This window comes from Mandrillus leucophaeus, unplaced genomic scaffold (genome assembly GCF_000951045.1).
Source record: "Mandrillus leucophaeus isolate KB7577 unplaced genomic scaffold, Mleu.le_1.0 Scaffold1007, whole genome shotgun sequence".
Taxonomy (NCBI): Eukaryota; Metazoa; Chordata; class Mammalia; order Primates; family Cercopithecidae; genus Mandrillus; species Mandrillus leucophaeus.
Genome location: NW_012098177.1, coordinates 144482 through 156597, shown reverse-complemented (window position 1 = coordinate 156597; position 12116 = coordinate 144482). Strand labels below are relative to the sequence as shown.

The 12116-nt window shown below is 38.9% G+C and overlaps 1 protein-coding gene across 1 annotated transcript; it reads right to left on the bottom strand.

The window, feature by feature from the left end:
* Positions 1-2212: 2212 nt before the first annotated feature.
* TAAR5 (trace amine associated receptor 5) lies at positions 2213-3346 on the bottom strand. Its single transcript, XM_011974069.1, has one exon. The coding sequence runs from the start codon at positions 3299-3301 to the stop codon at positions 2288-2290; it is 1014 nt and encodes a 337-aa protein (XP_011829459.1). The 5' UTR covers positions 3302-3346; the 3' UTR covers positions 2213-2287.
* Between the last annotated feature and the right edge of the window lie 8770 nt (positions 3347-12116).

Genomic DNA, 12116 nt, shown 5'->3' with positions numbered 1-12116 from the left:
TGTGGGCCTCATCTATTGTGCCCTGTAAGGGTAATAATATCCACCTCATAGGTTTATAGGCATTAAGTGAGATGCAGAACATCATAGGTTCTCAGTAACTGTTAGTTCCTTCCCTTCTTTTCATTGGGGGCCTATCTGGCTAAGGCAGCCTTCTCCACCTAACAGGAAACAATAATACATGCAAGAAGCAGAATCACTTCTTGCTTCTATCTAAGTGACTAGTTCAGAGCTCCACCTTGTGAAGCAGCCGGGTCTCTTACTTCCAAGATGGAGACTGCTATGCCTGGTTGATTGGGAATGGGGTGGCTTATTTCTAGAAAGGTAAGAGAAAAAAAATGCTTTTTAAAGTAATGACTCACTTATAGGTTGCAAATTATATTTATTGTTATACAAAAGGCACAGTATTTCTAGCTTCTTAATAACTCAAAACTATATATGCTTGGATAAGTTTTAGTTTATAATTTATCTGTAATTTATTTAATAATGCCTAAGAGTTAACAAAAAAGAAGCTATAATTACTTCCAAAGAAAAATTGAGCACTAAAGAATACATATAGAAAAATATTTTTACAACAATTTTTTTAAATAAGGAGGAAAGTTTGGGATTAATAGCACCTCTCTCTCTCTCCATAAATCTATATATACATAAATGGGATAAACCCATTTTAGCTAACTTAATTGACAAAATAAGATTTTTACTCCTTTAATGATTATTTATTTATTTATTTATTTATTTTTGAGACAGAGTTTCACTCTTATTGCCTGGGCTGGAGTGCAATGTTGCAATCTTCGCTCACTGCAACCTCCATCTCCCAGGTTCAAGGGATTTTCCTGCCTCAGCCTCCCGAATAGCTGGGATTACAAGCGTGTGCCATCACGCCCAGCTAATTTTGTATTTTTAGTAGCGACAGGGTTTCTCCATGTTGATCAGGCTGGTCTCGAACTCCTGACCTCAGGTGATCTGCCCTCCTCGGCCTCCCAAAATTCTGGGATTACAGGCATGAGCCACTGCACCCAGTCACTCCTTTAATGATTATTATTGAGATGTGAATGGTTGTTTTAAGTACTTGTTTAATGGCTGCTTATCTGACTATTGACATATGAATTGCTCTTGAAACACATTTGCTCCTTCATTGTCTAAGTTTACCTGTTGAGATTGATATACCTGTATCTGTATCTATAGCTACACCTATCTGTGCATCTGTAGTTGAGAGGCTTTGAGGCTTTGAATTAATTCATAAAGAAGTTTTTCAAATAAGCAATTATTAATTTGAAAAAATCTCAGTAATAAATATAAAGGAATGGTGATTAGAGGCTTTAGGAAAATATTCAGGAGAAGACAGGCAGGCTGTACATAAAGGTGCTCGGACCCTTACTAGTAATCACTGCTGAGAAACCTTTGGTTCAATTCTGAGCAAGCATGTGGCACAGGAGCTTGTTTTTACAAAAAGCAAAACCAAAAACATGTGCTGGTATTCCTGGAAAGATAGCAGGTCTAACTTGTGTGAGAAAAATTTAAAGGAAGAAGTAATAAGATGAAAAGATGTGGATAATTACCACTTAAAATATTTCAAGTATGTTCAGGTTTAAATTATTCAAAAAGATAAGAAAAACATTCCTTCAAGAATATGATACTTTTATTCAGTGATTATCACAATGGACAATCCTGGCTGACAAGTCAGCCTAGTGCTTGGGAATTTAGGAGACGGGGATTCTAAAATGAACACTTTGAGAAAGAGACATTCTAGACACTTGATTATGATTATGAAATATGAAACCAGGTTTCCTGAAGTTAGATTACGCCATATTTTCACTTAAGAACCTAGTAGAAAGGAAATAGTACAAACACCTAATTTTAGTTGAGGAAACTCTGTGGTGGGAGGAGGGAGGATTCAAAGGTTGTTGATATCTCTCCTGACTGCTCCGTGTGGCAGAACCAGTGTGAGAACTCAGGAAGCCAGACCTCAGTGCTCTGTTCCTTCCATCGTTGCATCTTAGTTGTTTCAAGGAAGCAATGAATGAGGAATCAAATACGTGCACAGTGTTCAGGCTTATCCAGTGGATATTAAGACGATTTCTTGCTCTCCTTTTCCTCCAACGTACTATAATACCATTGAATGAGGGGAGTGCTTACCCTTTTCCAAATTAAGGAGCTTGTCTTTCTCTTCTACTTAACCCATGCTGTCCTGGAAGTATGCCCACAAACCCAACACCACACAGCCCACGGTCACAGTGCCGCTCATCCTTCCTGTGAGGTTCTACTCCTTGCCTGCATTTAGTAGAAGGACTCATTCTTGGTACAAATCAACAGTGCGTGTCTGCGGTGAGAAGAGCTTCTGACTCAGTGTGAGTTTCAGTGCCTTCCGAAACCACCGGTAGGAAAAGACATAGATGATGGGGTTGCAGGCTGAGTTGAAGTAAGCAAACCAGATAAAGATGTCAAAGACCAGTGGGGGTGTGATAAAGTGAAGGAGGCTGTCGACCATCGTGTCTATGGTGAAGGGCAGCCAGCACAAGAGGTATATGCCCACAGCAATGCCCAGGGTTTTGGCAGCTTTTCTCTCATGCTTGGCAGCCCCAGCCAGGCTATTGCTCAATGTAGTAATCTGCTGAGCCTGCCTGGTAGCTACCACAAAGATCTTCACATACAAGCTGATCATAATGAGGCAGGGGACAAAGAACAAAGGGAAGTTTAACCAGCCCCAAAATTTATTGAGCAGCAGCTGGCAACTGCCCACACAAGGCATCTCTTCCAGCCACTGGCTGAGCCTTGTCTCTACCACATCTGTGTAGAGGAAGAAGGAAGTGTATGTTGCGGGCACCCCCCATCCTGCTAGGATGTACCTGAGGGCCACCCTCACTGTGAACTTGGAGGGATAGAGCAAGGGGTCACAGATGGCACAGTGGCGGTCAATGGAAATGAAACATAGATGGAAGATGGAGGTGAGGCAGAAGAGGGTGTCCAGGTAAGTGTGCAGGCGGCAGAGGAAGTCCCCGAAGAACCAGCAGCTCTCCACTGAGCGAATGGTGCTGAGGGGCAGCACGAGCAGACCCAGAAACATGTCAGCCAGGGCCAGGGAGAGCAGCAAGAAGTTGGTGGGTGTGTGAAGCGCTTTGAAGTAGGACACAGCAAATGCTACAAATAAATTCCCTAGCACGATAATCAGCATGCCTGCTGCACAGGCCAGGTAGATGACCAACTGGATGCCCAGAGTATGTACTGTCCTGGGGCAAGACCCATTCACCTGGTAGCAGAATGCCGCAGGGTGCTCTTCAGCACTTTGGATAAAGACAGCTCTCATTTATGGTTTCTACTCTTCCTCTGTCTGAGAACTGGCCACCTTCTCCACTGGGGGGCAAAAAAAAAAAAATCTGTCTGCTACATACTCACAAAGTGAAATGAAGAGGAGGAAACTAAAGTACAATTTGGAACCTAGTGCATGTCCCTGGGTACTGAATCAACTGTGCCCTGAAAATCAAATGCAGCATGGTATTCAAGGTTTCATGAGAGTTATTTCTGCTAGCCCTAGTTTATATGACTAGGTAGTTTAAAAGGAGTGCAGATAGTATTCTTAAAGAAAGAAAAGAAGGATGTAAACTGAATGTTTCCTCCAAGAAACCTTGATTATATCAGTAGGTAGTATTAAATAATAGAGAGTGTCTCTTGCATTTTGATAAGGTACTTTTTGTCAAATGTAAAGTGAAATTTAAAGCAATGATCTGAATCAAGTGACCAATTCATTCTTGTTAAATTATTCCTTGGAAAAAGTGTAAGTTCTAGTTTCCCTCTGTAAGAATTACATACATTGACAATAAAATCAGCAGATTAAGCTTTTTAGCTACATGTCAAGTGTTCCCAAGAGAAGAATTCAGCATGCAAATACTAATAATTAAAAGAGTAGAAAATTGCTCTATTTTAGTTTTAAATGCTGCACATTTTATGATGATAGCACAAAGCGTTTACACATCTTGGTAGAACTGTTTGATAGACAAAATGATTTTATCTGTTTAACATCTTAAGTCTGTGAACTATTAACCAAGTCCTAATATATTGAATTCAGGGTTTCTAAGCTACTTACACAGGTAGGAATCAGAATCCCTTTCTGGGAAGAAATGTTTCTTGGAGCAGGTGGACATAGGGAATGTTAGAGTACTCTTCTGTTGGCCACAATGACAGATGTGCAATCAGTTAATGATTTTATACTCTCAATAGAAACTACTCCTCCATGTGCTATGATACAAATAAGCTGTGAAGAGGCACCATGGGACCTAGTTTGCACTATTCGCAAGTCTCAGTTGTTTAAGGTTCCTCCTCAGTACAGAATCACTTACCCTGACAGTTAATTACAGATAAAATTTAAAGACACTGGATGTAGATATTCTTTTTTAGTTCTTCAGTTCTGGGATGTTTTGAAGGTATTCTTGCCTGCTGATGGCTGCTATATATTCTCTAATTTCATTTTTAGTGACTTCTTTATTTCTCTTCTGCCTTAGGGTTATTTGTGTATATTTCTCTCAACATGAGAAATCGCTGAGAATAATTGATCATGAGTTTTTTGGTTCATCAAGGGGTGGTTTGTGACTTCCACACAGGATTCATTATTATGTGTTTTTTTGAGCACTGTATTTTGTGGTGGTGAAAGAAAGCATGGTAGATGAAACAGTTTACCTGGAAAAAGAATAGTTAAATTACTGTTTCATCCTTTCCTGTGCCGTCACCTAACCTCTCCCTCTGTTTCCCCATTGGTAAGATTATGTACGATTATACCTGTGTAACTTGATTTCACAGGGATGTTATCAAGGAAAATAACATGTTGAGTCATTTTCTGCTCTCTGCCTCTTGATATCTTAGAAGCTGGTATGCCTCTTTATGGTTACAGAGAAACCACTTCACAGGATCAGTCAAACTAAAGTTGTAAAAATGGCAGAATTCTAGAGATGACACTAAATTACATCTGCCAGAGGGTCCTGGAAGAGGAGATGGGTCAGGTTATAAAGAAAGAAGGAGGTTGGTATGCACCTCTCCTTTCTCTACAAATCCATGGCTAAACCCAGTGTTTTCCAAGGCAAAGCTCCTTTGGCCTGGTGACCACTGGAATCTTGCCTTATCCCAGCTTCATATGTGTGGAAATAAATTTCTGGCTCTAGAACTTAATCAGACCAAGAAAGAATATTGCATTACTATGTACCTTGAAACTCCTTTAGCTTAAAAGTCATAATGCACATATAATTGGCTAAGGAGTCCTATGACCTTATATTTAATTTGACCAAGAATCTGTGAAAAATACAAACAAATGTCTTGTAGCTGGAATAGGACTGAAGAAGAAACAGAGAAAGGTTTTTGGTTCTGGGATAGATTACATCAAACCTACTAAAATGTAATATGTAACACAATTGTATTTGAAAATGCAGAATTTTATAGACTGTTTCTAGTATGATCTCTATGTCTCAGATCACTTAACACCACTGTGTCCAGTTTTCTCATCTATTAATTGAATATAATATATTATCTATGTCACAATTTTGTTGTGAATATTAATGAGTTAAAATGCATAAAGTGCAGCCTCTGGCATGTAGAAAGTTGAGTTGGGCAGACAAGAGTTTCAGTGGATATCTAGTGCATAAAACTCTTAACCTTCCCAAGTTAGGGCTCTTATCCCTTCTTCCACTGACTTTTAGAAATACATTCCATTACATAACAATCACAGGCAAAAGTAATTGGATTCGGGATCTTCTAAAGTTTCTCGCTTACCTTGGGGATTCACTAATGTTGCAGCAAGCTGCTAAAGGTCTTGAATAGAGGAACGTTTTGATTTCTTTTAAATCTTCCCACTGTGTCCTGTGTAGCCTCCTCTGCACTGTACTCACATGTGGAAATAACTAGTGCCCAGTTCCCAAAGACCATACTATGTGTCCCACTCACATGCTTTGTAAATACTCTGTACTTTCTTCTTTTACAGCACCCTTGAGACACTGGGTTACAGATTAGGTTTACTTCTGGTCCCCCATCCAGTATAACCTTCATGTCTTATTCACCAATACAGCCTGATACCTATCACAGTTCCTGGGTGTGTTATTATTAGTTATTATTATATTAAAGTTCTTGTTAGTCACAAGAAAAACAAATTGAATGTAATTGATTAGTCCCTTAACAAACTAACATTGTAGGAATGGTATGAATAGATCACTCACATTGTGTGACTTTTATCAGCAGCTTTTCTCCTAATACTCAGGTACTAAATCTGTTATGAGACATAGGGAGCAACCCAATTTAGAAGTTGTACTGTTATTACATGCTCATATATATAGAAAACCTGAAAGACTCCACCAAAAAACTGTTAGAACTAATAAATAAATTCAGTAAAGTTGCAGGATACAAAATCAACACATAAAAATCAGTGTTTCTATATACTAATAGCAAACCATCTGAAAAAGAAAATCAAGAAAGCAATCCTACTTACAATAGCTACAAAAAGTGAAATACCTAAGAATACATTTAACCAAAGAGGTGAAAGATATCTGCAATGAAAACTATAAAACATTGCTGAAGGAAATTTCAGAGGACACAGATAAGTGGAAAGATATTCTATGTTCACGAATTAGAATAATTAATATCATTAAAATGTTCATACTACCCAAAGTAATTTACAAATTCAATACAACCTTATTAAAATACAGTAACATTTCTGACATAAATAGAAAAATAATCCTAAAATTAATATGGAACCACAAAAGACCGTGAATAACCAAAGCAATCTTGAGCAAACAGAACAAAGCTGGAGACATCATATTACCTGACTTCAAAGTATATTACAAAGCTATTATAACCCAAATAGTATGCTATTGGCATAAAAATAGATGCATGTACCAGTGCAAAATAATACAGAACACAGAAGTAAATCTATGTATTTACAGCCAACTGATTTTATCAATGTACTTACAGCTAACTGATTTTTGACAGTTAAGAACACACATTGGGAAAAGGAAGATCCTTTCAATAAATGGTACTGGGAAAATGAAACATCCACGTGCAGAAAAGTGGAATTAGACCCCTATATGTCACGATATGCAAAAATCAACTAAAAATGAATTAATATATGTAAGACGTGAAGCTACAACATAGGGGAAACACTTGATGACATTGGCCTGACCAAAATTTTTTTAGGTAAGAACTCAAAAGCACAGACAACAAAAGCAAACGTAGACAAATGGGATTGGATCAAACTAAAAAGCTCCTGTGCAACAAAGAGAGCAAGCAACGGAGTGAAGAGACGACCTGCAGAATAGGAGAAAATACTTGCAAACTCTACATCTGAAAAGAGGTAAGGAACTTAAGTGGCTCAATAGCAGAAAAAGCAAATAATCCGATTAAGAAATGGGCAAAAGACTGAAGCAGGCATTTCTAAAGAAAAACATCGAAGACATACAAATGGCCAATAGGTATATTAAAAAATGCTCGGCATCACTAATTCAGAGGTCCTCAACTCCTGGGCCACAGACTGGTACCAGTTCCTAATCCCTGGGCCATGGACCAGGGTACCAAAATTGTTTTGGAACAAGAAATGGGGGTGGAAGTAACATGTATCTTATAATGGCACCAGTAACGGTACTCGTTCGTGGCCTGTTAGGAACTGGGCCGCCCAGCAGGAGGTGAGCAGTGGCAAGCGAGCATTACCACCTATGCTCTGCCTCCTCTCAGATCAGCAGCAGCATTAGATTCTCAAAGGAGCACAAATCCTATTGTCAACTGTGCATGCAAGCGATCAAGGTTACGCGCTCCTTATGAGAATCTAACTAATGCCTGATGATTTGAGGTGGAGCAGTTTCATCTTGAAACCATCGTCTCCACAACCCCATTTGTGGAAAAATTGTCTGCCACAAAACTGGTCCCTGGTGACAAAAAGGCTGGGGACTGCTGACGAATTATCAGGGACATGCATATCAAAATCACAGTGAGATATCACTTTGTCCCAATTAGCATAGCTATTATAAAAAATGCAAAAAATAAAAAATGCTGGTATGGATATGGAGAAATGGGAATATTTATATACTGTTGATGTGAATATAAATTAATATAGCCATTGTGGATAATAGTATGAAGGTACCTCATAAAATTAAAAATAGAACTGCTATCTCATCTAGCAATGACACTACTGGATATTTATCCAAAGGAAATTAAATCAGTATGTTGAAGAGATATCTGTACTCACATATTTATTGCAGCACTATTCACAATAGCCAAACTGTGGAATCAAACTAAGTGTTCATATATGGATGAATGGATTTAAAAAAAGGTATAGACACACAATTGAATACTAAACAGCCATAAAAAGAATGAAATTCTATTATTTGTAGCAACATGGATAAACCTGGAGGCCATTATGTTAAGTGAAACAAGCCAGTCACAGGAAGACAAATATTACAGTCTTACTCATGGTGGAATCCAAAAACGCTGATCTACTGGAAGTACAGAATAGAATAGTGGTTACCAGAGGCTAAGGAGGGTAGGGAGGAGTGGATGGTAAGGAGAAATTGGTAAATAGGTACTATGTTGCAGTTAGGAGAAATAAGTTCCGGTGTTCTGTTTCACAGTGGGGTGACTATAGTTAACAATATTGTATAGTATGTTCAAAACAACTAGAAGAGAGGACTTTGAATGTTCTCACCACAAAGGAATGATAAATGTTTGAAGTGATGAATATGCTAAATATCTTAATTTGGTCATTACACAGTGTATGCATGTACCCCATTCATATGTACAATTATGTGTCAATTTACAGTAAAATTAAAAGAAGTTATGTTGCTGCTCTAGGAGAGGTTTTATTGGACAGAAGGGCCTGTGGCCCCCAGAGGTAGCACAAGAGTAATGGGATCCAGGAAGTGGTTTCAGAAGAGCAGGGAGGAAGCACAGAGAGGATGATCATGAGACTCACAAGAAGAGCATAGGCCCAGGGGTCAAGAGGCTGGAATTAATCTCCAGCTGCATTTGACTGAGTCTTACGGCCTTGAACCATTCTTGGTTCCAGTGTCCTCATACTGCCTTTCTTAGTCTCATTTCCCACTTTGTTCTGTTTTCATTTTTTTATAAACATACTTAAAAAAATAATCTAGTCAAGTCTCTTTTTCTTGTATACATTCATGTAAGCCATTCTTAAATCCTTTTGGAACAAGGGGTGGAAGTGGAAGTAACATATATCTTATAGTTACAATGAATCCTTGGAACCAACAGTACCAATTCAAGGAATATGTCCCAGGGAGATGATCACACAAGATAAACTTTGCATGCTAAAGGATATTCTGTGAAGCATTATTAATAGTAGTAAAAAATGGAAACAACCTGAATGTTCTCCAGTAGGGGATGGATTAAACAAACTATAATAACTATAGTACAATTCATGCAATAAGATCTTTTGCAGTCATTAAAATTAATGATATAGTTCTATTGCTATTGACCAATATATTCATGATATTTTCCTGAATAAAATCAACAGATACCAAAAGACAGAAAACAAAATTAGCAAAATCGATCCTGTGGGTCCATGTATACAAGGAGAGAGTTGACAGTGGGTCTCTGGTTGGTTTTGGAATGACTTCCCTCATTGTACTTTTCTGGAGTACTTGAAGTTTCATTTTATTCTTTGTAATAAGCATGCACAACTTTTACCAAAGGGGAAAAAGTCTATATTTTTACTCCAAGGAAAAAAAATGGGTCATGGTTGTGCTCAGATATTAAACTTTGTCCCAGGTCTCTTAGCCAGTGACAATATAGTCTTTATACTATTAGCCGTGCATGAAATCTACCAGAGTAGTACTCTAGACTAAAAATTATCTAGATCGCCTAGCTCCTTCTTATTTTGAATACACCTATGCATATTTGAGAAATTTTTTTTCGTAAGGATTTGAAAATGTTTCATGGAATATTTAGAGATTGTTACTTAATTCTCATTTATGGTCTGGAGTGTTGCTATCAAATTCTAGAAACCAAATTTGTTTTCAAATTACTGCCAACTTTAACAACATCAATTGTAATGAGACTGTGTTAATTATGTTAATCTGAAATTATGAAGCCAGATGGAAGTGTTCTTAGTACAAGCTCAAACTGGCAATCCTCACTCAGGTTCAGAGATTATCTTGCTATAGCATGTTGTCTATGGACAGTCTTTGCCTGCCTTTGAGAGCACATAGGACAGAGTAATTCTTGATTCCTCAAAATCTGTCTGATATGATTTGGGTCTGTGTCCCCATATAAATCTCATGTCAAATTGTAATCCCCAGTGTTGGAGATGGGGCCTGGTGGGAGGTGATTGGATCGTGGGGGTAGATTTTCCCTTTGGTGCTATTCTCTTGATAGTGTGTGAGTTATCACGTGATCAGGTTGTTTACAAGTGTGTAGCACCTCCCTCCTGCCTCTTCCCCCCTCTTCAGCCCTGTAAAATGTGCCTGCTTTCCCTTTGCCTTCTGCCATAATTGTAAGTTCCCTGAGGCCTCCTCAACCATTCTTCCTGTACAGCCTGCAGAACCTTGAGCTAGTTAAACTTCTTATTTATAAGTTACCCTTGGCCTAGCTCCACTCTGCACCCGGCTCTTTTTCCTCTCTGCTGACATTGCTGAGCAACAGTGGTGTCAGGTCTACCACTGAATTCCTGGGTAAGGACTCAGAGCAGTAGCTACCCAGCGGCAACAGCTTACCACAGACTTTGCACATTCCCTATCTTTGCAATTTCACTTCAGTGGGTGAAAGTACTTGCTTAAACTTGCTTCCTCATGCTGATCTTCAGGAAGTTGGCTTAGTGACCCCTTCTCTGATGCTCTGACTCCACTTCCCCAGCTTTCCCTTGACTCTAACAGAGGCGCTGGTTCCCTTACCAAACCTGCTGCTACAGTCCTTTGGTCAAAAATGCAGGCAGTCTCTCCACAACCCCATGCCAGGCTAAATTTTCTTCTGCCATGCTCTCTTGGCTTCATTGTGCCTGGCTCTGTCATAACACATATTACCCTGTAGTGCAACTGAGCAGCTATGGTCTCTCCTATGAAGTCAAAATTCTCGTGAGGCCAGGGTTTGAGTTTTATTTATCTCTGAACCGCAAGCAATCAGAGCAACACTTGGCACATAGTAGGTGCTCAATAAATGTTCATTGAACCGAGTGGTTTTTAATACAGAGAGCAAGTATCATGGAAGTTACCATTCCCCCTGAGATAATGGCTACTCTGCTCAACTTAGATGAGTCCTGGGAAGAGGAGATTGGTTTAGGAATGAAAATGGCTGCTTCACTCTCCTTGACTTAGCCTAAGAAGAGCATGTGGAGCTGTTCTGAGAAACAATTGAGCTAATGTTTGTGGACACCCATGTAAAGTTCAATCTGGGAGGATAATGAATATGTTGTGTACACACTTATGCAAGACATGGATGCATCCCCACTATGTGTACACACAGGCTGCATACATACATGGATCAAAAGTGTATATTGGGAGAAAGAAAGTATATTTTCCTAAACTCTTTATTCATTTATCTCATTTAGTAAGACAGTCCGATTTTATCAAATATTGCAAATCTCACATCAATTCTTTCTGAAAAGGGGTTTAAGCCAAAATCATTACAATTGGAAGTAACTACAACTGTCTGCGTCCTTCTCCCCTTCCGTGTCACAAGCATCCTCCATAACTCAGACTTCCTGTATGCCCAGGCTCTCTCCCACTCCCCTAACAAGCAATGACAATCTCAAGAAAGATTTAGATAACTCAGACATACAAGGCTGTCAATGATTATGGAAACCAACTTTGCTTTTGCATCTGATGTTTTCAAGTTAAAGTGAGAAAATCTCTATATGATTTAAGCCAAAAGACTCAAATTCCAGATCCCTAATTTGGAATCTCAGGAGTCAGCAAGACTTGGGAGAGATTCTTTTTATTGGAGTTGTTTTTCCCCAAAGCCCAGAAATGGACCACTTTGGTAGCTTTAGTATACTTGGAAGGCTAGATCTATGACTCCTACCTAGATATTCATTATACCAACTGGAAGGACCTCCTTATCTAGTCAATTCATGCCCCTACTTGTGTAGAGAAGGGGCATCCCAGATTCCCCACCAGAAAAGAGTCCTATTGAATGAGGAACACAAT